Genomic DNA, 10,487 nt, shown 5'->3' with positions numbered 1-10,487 from the left:
TCAAATTTATGTGTCATTCATTTAATACAAATGGTTATGGGACAAGTTAAAGATGACTAGTCTTAAATAGGTATGGGATAATAACGGGTTTCAAGGTTTGCAGCGGTTTGGAAAAGTCAAGGGCTGCGTCCGAAATCGCCTACTACTCAGTAGGTACTGCATTTAAATTTAAATGTACTACTTGACCGTTAAAAAAGTACATTCTTCACAGTATGAATATGAGCAGTATGAATGGAGCTTGAACATACTACATCCGCCATCCTGTCACGATCACGAGACCTACTCACATCAGTTGCGTCGCTTCACTCCCGATCATGAATTCTCTCTTGTGGCATTATGGGATAGTGTAGCTTGTATCCGATGCGTACTTAAGAGTCTCGCTGGAAGTAGTAGGTCATCCGGACACTTCTCGCATACTGTTTTCGAATTCTATGAATTCCGACATACTACTCGGCTCACATACTGTTTTTAGCTTACAATATAATATAGAAGTATGCGATTTCGGACACAGCCAAGGTTTTAAAACCACTAAAATATTCTGTTATACTGTCACTAAGGTATATTGTAAGAGTTTTTTTGTGTATCTTTTATGTTTTGTAAAGAAATTAGTGTTTTTGAAATTAATGAAGAGAACAGATGTCATTTATTTATTTGAATTATTTAGCCTGACGCGTTTACTGTTCCAAAATATTATAAATGTTGCTTAAAATAAAATTAAATAATAATAATAAAATAAAATAAAATTGATTGTGTTCGATGGGAAAAAAGTTTTTGTTTTTTTATCTAGACATTTAAAAATAACTTATTTTAGAGCAGTTATAGCAATTTGGCATGGGACGACAACCGTTTTCAAGGTTTCTCCCAAATTTTCTGCTATACCACTCCTAAGGTAAGTGTGAGATTTTTTATTTACGTTTAATTTTTTACTTTTTTAGGACAACAGTATCTCCAGCAGAAAAGATTTCCAAAGATGTCATCACAATACCATGTAACTGTGAAACCGTGAAATTTTTATCCAAGGTTATCTTACCGTCTGAATCTTATACTGGCCCATGCCTAATCACAATACTGTAATATAGTAAAACCGGGATATATTTATCCAAAGTTATCATATTGTCAGAAACTTAAACAAGGAAGTCTTAAAAGGATAGTTCACCCAAAAAGAAAAATTCAGTCATCATTCACTCTCTCTTCACTTGTTCCAAAACTTTACAAGTTTCTTTCTTCTGTTGAACTCAAACGAAGATATTTTGACGAAAGCTACATGGAAACCTGTATCCATTGACATTCATTGTATTCGGTTTTCCTACAAATAGCTTTCTTCTTTAGTGTTCAACAGAATAAAGAATTTCGTGAGTGAATAAATAGTGAGTAAATTGTGATTTTGGGGTGAAGTATCCCTTTTAAAAAGTGAATATTGATAATGAATACTTTTTCCGGTACTGAATTGCAGCTGGAAGGGCATCCACTGTGTAAAACATATGTTGGAATAGTTGGCGGTTCATTCTGCTGTGGTGACCCCTGATAAATAAGGGACTAAGCCAAAGGAAATTGAATGAATGGATGATAATGCATGCTATATGAATGCAAATATTCAGCAAAAAGGAAAAGCTGTTATGTGAGGACTCACCACATTACCTAATGCCTTCACGTCTTTCTTCAGCCGAGTTATACTTCAAACACACCTGTTGAGGTCCTACCAACACAACACACACTCACAGACACTTCATAATTTATGAGTGGTGGGTATGATCTCCAGGTTTTGTGTTTGCACGGTAGAGAAGAGAATGGCAGGCAATTAGACATCGGACAGATTACGGTTGTGTTTTACAACCTACCCCTTTCGCCTAAAGGCATGGCTCCTTTCCGCACGCTGAAACCGGAGCTCTAGAAGTCAAGTAGATGGAGTCTTATCTCCTCCCTCTTTCCTTCAAACTTTTTTCCACCTGTATCCCCTCCCACCGCTTTACCTGTCTCACCCTTGCTTCTCTTTCTGCTTTCTTTCCCCCACTCAGTCTCAGTACAGCCTACTGAGCAGCAGTATGGACCAAGGTTTGGGAAACAGAGCAGCGTCTACCAGTCCCTACAGCTCAGAGACCACCTCCAATGTGCCAACGCCGTCGCCGTACTCCCAGCCAAACTCAACCTTCGAGGCCATGTCTCCAGCTCCAGCGATCCCTTCAAATACAGACTACCCCGGGCCGCACAACTTCGAGGTCACTTTCCAGCAGTCCAGCACCGCCAAATCAGCTACCTGGACGGTGAGTAGAGCTTCTCGCTTGTGGTGCAGCCATATCACGTGAGGTTCTTCATGCAAACACACAAGCTTTTCACACACTAGCTGACTTTTTGTAAGGTAAGTGGTTGCAAACAATTTATATGACCTGAATTTAAACAAACAAATTACGTTGAGCATTACTAAATTGAATTAGTGTTTTTAAATTCAGCCCATATAAATAATTTTGTAACCACTTGCCTTAAAATAATTGAGTAAATGCAATGAATCTTTTTTTCAGTGTGCTTAAAGGGATAGTTCACTCAAAAATGTATTTAACTTATATTAAAAACAAAAGCAAAGCCATTTTTAACAGAATGGAGTCCAGTGAAGCAGCCGTTTTTGCCTGGATTTGCTTGCCAGTGTTTTATGCATTGTCTTCTGTTCGTCGAGTGACAGTATTTCGATTTTTAAAACTCAATTAAAAAAAAAAATTATTTACAGATACATTTCATTGAAACATTTATTTTCAGTTTGCTTTTTATAGCTGCTATTGTTTTAGCAATAAAACAAACAAACAAAAAAAAGGTTATGTTAAATTAGAAATGACCATCTCTGTTAAAGGCACTTGCCCCAACCCTCACCATCATTCCCTTCTCTGATGGGATGGTGGGCCAAATCATAGGCTACAAAGGGCCAACTTTGGTCCGTAGGCCCTAGTTTGAGCATCTCTGCTCTAGAGTGACCGCGGCAAAAATTAAGATGAATCTTTACTCTTAGGTGATGTTAAATTCTTTAAAAACGCGTTAAAAATAACTGTTTATGTCAAGTTTTTTGCAGCTTAAGTCAATATATCGCAATAATAAGGTATATCTTAACAAAAGCTTCAGCAATTGATTATAACAAGAAAATTTGATACTATCATAAGTCTACATGCAGTTCATGCAAAAGGAAATCACTGTAAGTTTATTGCACACTGCCTCTGAAATTTTTCTGTCAACTTATTTTTTTGCATCTGTAAGAGCGTTTTAAAAGGTGTTTTGACAATTCAGGGCTGCGGTATAAATGAAAGGCAAAATCCAAAATGGCATGGGAGAAACTAATCCTCTTGGTCTCGCAACACAAAGCCCTTTATGATAATTAGTGTTGGGTAAGTTACTTTAATAAAGTAATAGATTAAAAATTACTGACAAATACTAGAAAATTGAAATCTGATTACATTACTAATTACTTAATGTAAAAAGTAATCAGATCACTAATTACTTTACTTTGAGGTTACTTTTAAAACATATAAATGCTTTAAAAAATACAAAATAAACTACAGCTCTTTCAGTAATTTAATATTCACTGAAAAACATTACAATGGGTTGATCACAGCAGCTTGACTTAATCAAAAGACTTAAAGAGATCGCCCAAAACTTAAAATTCTCTCAATATTCACTTGTTCCAAACCTGTTTGTCTTTTTTTTTATCACAAAAGACAAGGAAAGAGGATACCTGTAACCATTGGCATCCATAGTATTAAAAAGCACCGCAGAGTACAGGATATACAAGATATAAGGTTCTTGTCACGTGACTTACGGTTTTCAACTACGTATGCCTGGAAAATGCGAGCGTGCACAATATGTGCTTCCAATTAGGGTTGGGCAATGTCAACCAATTTGGCATCAGACTATGTCTAATGTGAAACATCGCGATGGACGATGGCATTGTTGTCATAGGTGTCGGTGAATACACCGAACAAATACATTTTTTCAACCTGACCCGCAACATTTCAACCTGACCCGCATGGTCTTTGTTTTACCCATAACCAAATCATAAATAAATAAAGAGAAGTTATACACAAATTACCACGTGTCAATCAGTTTTTCCACAGGACTCTGGCATGAATAGGCAGAGTGATCTGTGTCGTTATAATGGCGTCGACAAACTTGGTTGGTAAAAAAGGTGCACAACTAATCAACAATATAAAACAACAGTACAAGTACAAGCGTGAAAGCGAAAGATTTACATTTACATTTACATTTAGTCATTTAGCAGACGCTTTTATCCAAAGCGACTTACAAATGAGGACAAGGAAGCAATTTAGATTGAAGCAGTGTACTGACGCTGTGACACGTTACCTGATAGATTCAAAAGACAGAGGAGTCGTTAGATAGGGACAAGATTAATTAAATATCACGTTTAACAACTATAGTGAGACGCGATCCGGCGGTACATTCTTGATAAACTGTTCGACTTGCACTACTCAAAGCATCCGCTGAGCTGGAGCTGGAACTCAGACGAGCGCATGACAGTATATGTGTGTGTGTGTGGTCACGTGATGTGCGTTTTTATCAAGTGGTACTCGTATAGTGTGGACAGAGAGCTGTTCAGAAATGCTAGATGAAACTCCAGTGTAGATGTGGATTGTTTTCTTTCTAAAAAGCATTTTAAAAAAGACATAAAAAAAAGACTTTCCAAAAAAGACATTTTAGTGTAAACGGGGCCTAAGTGTGTATTTTTCGCAAGCGGGTTTGCGTAAGGGGTGGGGCGGAGGACACTTTACAGGATTTAATTGTAAAATATCACAGTAATGTGTTGTATTCATAATTTTATTGTTAAATTAAAGCAGGTTGCATGATTACAGCAAATTACTGTAAAAAGGGCTATATCTTTTGCATGTTAGTTATAGGAATTCAAACTCTTTTTATTTCATTCAACATAGACATTAAAACAAATGAACTCTTATGCCAGTATTGGCACTTTTTTTGATATTTAGAAATAACAGAATTTTATTGCAGCCCCAAAAACAATTTGGTTACATCTTCAAAAAACAACTCATCCTGTTATGAAACGACATGGATGTCATAGTACATTTTTATTTTTGGGTGCACTGCACCTTTATTTAGTTTTATAAGGTTAACATGGAAATATGAAACTATTTTTAATGAACATAACTTTGTGCTTAGCCAAAAACATCATAAACTGGAACAAAAGTAATTGATTCATAAAACCAAACACTGTTAAACACCCAAAATGATTTCAAACTCAGGGTAAATGTCAGAATGAATAGCCAAGGAAAGCCTGCTTCACAGAATATCGTTAATTCTACAAGATAATAATGTGAAATCACAGTAATGAACTTTACTATCTACTGTGAAGTTACACTATTTAGCTGTAATTTCACAGTAATTTAATGTAACAGTAAATTACTGTGAACTACCTTACGGTAACTTTCTGTGAATTTACACACAGTATTTTAATGTAAAAGTAATGCAATTATTAACTAGTAATTTACTGTGAATCTAAGGTCAAATCTTTTACTTTGTGTAATTAGAGTACAGCAACGCATTACTGAAGAACGCGTTGCACCCAACTCTGATGATAAGCAAAGTATGGAATATAATGACACGGTTTAAAAAGACGGGAGGTGATTGCAGAACAATTATTTACAGTTTTTTAACAATAAATTAATATACCTCCGACTCCTTTTCGAATTTGACTAGGAAAAAAAGAAAAAAAGCTTACGAAAATTTCTGACTTCAGTGTACAAAGACCAAAACGTCAGATTCATGAAACCAGAGCAGTCAGTGTTTTCTTTAAAGTCCAGTGGCGTGGTGAGAAAAGGTGCTACATCAGTCTGTCACGAAGATGACCCTCTGAAACAGGAGATGGGGCTCTTTCCTCTTAGGCTGTTTGCTGGATGAAGTCAAGCGTGAGGTTTGGCCTTTGACTTGATGTGGACGTGTAAGACGATAGCGCTCTCAGGAAGGCGAGCGCTGTGGCCATCACTCAGTGTCCGCCTGTGAAGACTCTCACCTTTGACGCGCCACGTTCCGCTTCATTCTCAAAGACTCGGCCTCTGCCAGCAACAATAACAGCAGGATAAGCTCAGAAATGGCCATAAGTGGAGTTTTCAGAGAAGATTGCTGTTTACGTTTTAGGAGAAGCAGTTAAGCAGACTCCATAGTTAATACACAGTTTAAGTCAAAATTATTAGTCCTGTGATTTTCTTTTTAAAAATATTTCCTAAATTATGTTTAACAGAGCAAGAATTTTTTTATAGGATATCCTATAATATTTTTTCTTCTGGAGAAAGTCTTATTTATTTTATTTTGGCTAGAATAAAAGCAGTTTATATTTTTTAAAACCATTTTAAGGTCAATATTATTAGCCCCTTTAAGCTATATATTTTTTGATTGTGTACTGAACAAACAACTGTTACAATGACTAATGATAATGATAATGCAGGTTACAATGACCCTAACCTGCCTAAGTAACCTAATTAAGTCATTAAATGTCACTTTAGAGATAAGAAAAGTTATTATAAGAAATAAGTTATTAGAAATGAGTTATTAAAACTATTATGATCAGAAATGTGTTGAAAAAATCTCTCTGTTAAACAGAAATTGGGGTAAAATATACAGGTAATAATATACTAATATACTAATAATTCTAACATCAACTGTAATGTTGCTATGAGCATTGTTTCTCCTTACTAATGTTATTTTTAAGGTGAATAATTCCATTTCAGTTGGAAGTACATCAACATGCTAAATTAAGGGTCTCAGCAACTTGTGGTTCATGCAGACCTAAAATCTTCACGATTTCTATTTCTGTCCTGTTCAAAATAGACCTGTCTTTCTTATAACATAAGTCATAATTTTAGATTTTGAGCTCTCGGCTCATCATAAAGTGTGCATGAAGCAGTAACCAAGCTAACAATTTTAGGTTCGAAAAACATTCCATTAATGCTTCCATTAAGTTATACCTGTATAACATCCACTGTTTAAACAATGTATTAATGTTATTTTTTGGTTATAATATTGTTATGCATTATGTTTTCAGAATGTTTTAGTTTTATGATATATTATTGATCTCAAGAACATTATTTAATGTTATTAGAACATTCCATGTACATATAAATAAACCTCTTACAACATTTTTCTATCAACTTTTTTACAACATTAGTCAAGAACAATTAATGTCCCCAAGACGTTGTTCAAAAAACATTCCTTTAATAATAGTAGGTGCTAATGTTTACATACCTTCCCTGTTTAGCTGGGAACACTCACCGGCCACTTACTAGTACTGGGTTGGACCGCCCTTTGCTATTAGAACTACCTTAATCCTTCGTGGCATAGATTCAACAAGGTACTGGAAATATTCCTCAGAGATTTTGGTCCATATTGACATGATAGCATCACGCAGTTGCTGCAGATTTGTTGGCTGCACATCCATGATGCGAATCTCCTGTTCCACCACATCCCAAAGGTGCTCTATTGGATTGAGCACTGCTGACTGCGGAGACCATTTGAGTACAGTGAACTCATTGTCATGTTCAAGAAACCAGTCTGAGATGATTTGCGCTTGATGACATGGTGTATTATCCTGCTGGAAGTAGCCATCAGAAGATGGGTACACTGTGGTCATAAAGGGATGGACATGGTCAGTAACAATACTCAGGTAGGCTGTGGCTTTAACACGATGCTCAATTGGTACTAATGGGCCCAAAGTGTGCCAAGAGAATATCCCCCACACCATTACACCACCACCAGCCAGAGTCGTATATACAAGGCAGGATGGATCCATGCTTTCATGTTACTTCTATTGTCCAATTTTGGTGAGCCTGTGCGAATTCTAACCTCAGTTTCCTGTTCTTAGCTGACAGGAGTGTCATTCGGTGTGGTCTTCTGCTGCTGTAGCCAATCTGCCTCAAGGTTGGACATGGTGTGCATTCAGAGATGCTCTTCTGCAGACCTTGGTTGTAACAAATGGTTATTTGAGTTACTGTTGCCTTTCTATCAGCTGGAACCAGTCTGGCCATTCTCCTCCGACCTCTGGCATCAACAAGGCATTTGCACCCACAGAACTGCCACTCACTGAATATTTTCCCTTTTTCTGACCATTCTCTGTTAACCCTAGATATGGTTGTGCGTGAAAATCCCAGTAGATCAGCAGTTTCTGAAATACTCAAACCAGCCCGTCTGGCACCAACAACCATGCAACGTTAAAAGTCACTTAAATCACGTTTTTAACCCATTGTAATCCTGATGCTTTAGGATGTTTTACTTGAATCAATCTGTTTTTTTTTATAGAAATATCATCAGATCCGTATACTAACACACTTAATTTTTGTTTGAATTGTTTCACAGAGGAAAGTAAGTTGTGCAAATTCGAAACAATTTGTCATTTTTATTGCACCTGGTTTGAAGTTTTCTTCATTTCTGAGAGTTCTTATTCAGTTGCAATCAGAATTATTAAACCCCCTTTGAATTTTTTTTCTTTTTTAAATATTTCCCAAATTATGTTTAACAGAGCAATGAAATTTTCACAGTATGTCTGAAAGTATTTTTTCTTTCGGAAAAAAAAGTCTATAAAAGCATAATAAAAGAATAAAGAGAATAAAAGCAGTTTTGAAATTTTTTATGAATCATTTTAAGGTCAAAATTATTAGCCCCCTTAAGCTATTTTTTCCCCGATTGTCTAAAGAATAAACCATCGTTATACAATAACTGGCCTAATTACCCTAACCTGCCTAGTTAGCCTAATTAACCTAGTTAAGCCTTTAAATGTCACTTTAAGCTGCATAGAAGTGTCTTGAAACATATCTAGTCAAATATTATTTAGTGTCATCGTGACAAAGATAAAATAAATCAGTTATTAGTAATGAGTTATTAAAACTATTCTGTTTAGAAATGTGTTGAAAAAAATCTTCTCTCCATTAAACAGAAATTGGGGGGTAAAAAAAATAAACGGGGGCTAATAATTCAGGGGGTTTAATAATTCTGACTTCAACTGTACATGGTGCAATAATTGATAGCAGAATGTTCATTTTTGAGTGAACCCTTAAAAGTATTTTCTGCTTAAAGTGTTTAACAGCTTTCAGCCGCTCCATCGGTACTGTAAAAAGCAATTAGTTGACTTTATTGTAAAAAAAAAGTGAGTAAAATTTACAAAATTATAAAAATTAAGTTAAATCAACTTAACAGTTACAAGTTACAATGGGTTTAATTTCATGATTTTTTTGAGGTAAAGTCAGCTTTTTGCTTTTAAGGCAATTTGTTTACTCGCTTTAAGTAAATAATCCTTTTTTACAGTGTATTCATTCAGCTTAACCTCTCAAGAAAGGGAAAATAGTTCAAGATTATTGTCAAGAAACGTGGAATGTCAGTGTAACCTCAAATTTAGGGAATTTCCAGACACGATTCAATGACTTGTGGGGCTGAGGATATCTGGGATTACTGTGATGGTGGTAAGTGAGTCATTGTGTGCAAACTGAAGGGTTAAAAGATGAAGCCGTTGGGTTTATGTAGCCTCAGGCTGCTTTTGGAGAGACATGAGGGCATATTGACTATAATCTAGCTGATCCGCAGTGGGCTTCTTATACCGCTACCTGAAACAACATTCCTCTTAGCCAGCCTCATAAATAAACCCTTCCCAAATCTCAGAATTGCACAATCAAACGTGTTAGATATGTTTGCTGGGGTAATGACAGCGCACTATTGGTTTGGTTTTGATGTTTGCCGGTAATTATGCTTGTATTAATTGTTTAGGTTACACTCTGGATTTAGATAGACTGTTTGCTTATTAGCATGCACGTTGGGTGTTTATTAGTACTTATTACACAGCTGTCTGAAATACTTGCTTCTGATTGGTCAGTCATGACATTCCTAGGTATGTTATTCAGAGATGACAACCACTAAATAAAACAGGCGGGAACTTTGAATCAACTTGACTATAAGTGAACACGTTCACATCCAAATACTTACGTCTATATTCATGTGTCTGCTTTTCTATCACATTTTTGACTGATTGGTGCCATCTTGTGACTGAATAATGAGCAGGTTAGTGTATACTCCATCAGCTTCACTCAGCCGGTTTAGATTCTGTCAGATTTGCGTTTAATAAAAGTGTTTATCACTGTTTGGTGCCATCTTGTGAATGAATAATATGTAGGTTAGTATTATTAAACTGGTTTCGTTTCTGTTAGCTCTGCATTTTTGACTGATTGCTGCCATTTTTTACTGAATAATATGCAGGTTAGTGTACACTCCATCAGCTTCACTCAGCCGGTTTCGTTTCTGTCAGCTTTTGCGTTTAATAAGTGTTTATCACTGTTTGGTGCCATCTTGTGAATGAATAATATGTAGGTTAGTATTATTAAACTGGTTTCTTTTTGTCAGCTTTGCATTTTTTCTGATTGCTGCCATCTTTTGACTGAATAATGCACAGGTTAGTGTACACTCTATCAGCTTCACTCAGCCAGTTTCGTTTCTGCCAGCTTTGC

At 36.0% G+C, this 10,487-nt stretch overlaps 1 protein-coding gene across 2 annotated transcripts in view; it reads left to right on the top strand.

The window, feature by feature from the left end:
- The window catches only part of tp73 (tumor protein p73), a 75,815-nt gene that overhangs the window by 19,019 nt on the left and 46,309 nt on the right, over window positions 1-10,487 (top strand). For both annotated transcript variants that reach the window (XM_056463082.1, XM_056463081.1), the window contains exon 3: window positions 2,016-2,261. In XM_056463082.1, coding sequence (XP_056319057.1) covers window positions 2,016-2,261 — 246 coding nt within the window. The remainder of the gene's footprint in view (window positions 1-2,015; window positions 2,262-10,487) is intronic.

Source organism: Danio aesculapii, chromosome 8 (assembly GCF_903798145.1).
Source record: "Danio aesculapii chromosome 8, fDanAes4.1, whole genome shotgun sequence".
Lineage (NCBI taxonomy): Eukaryota > Metazoa > Chordata > Actinopteri > Cypriniformes > Danionidae > Danio > Danio aesculapii.
This window is presented reverse-complemented; position numbering and strand designations above follow the sequence as displayed.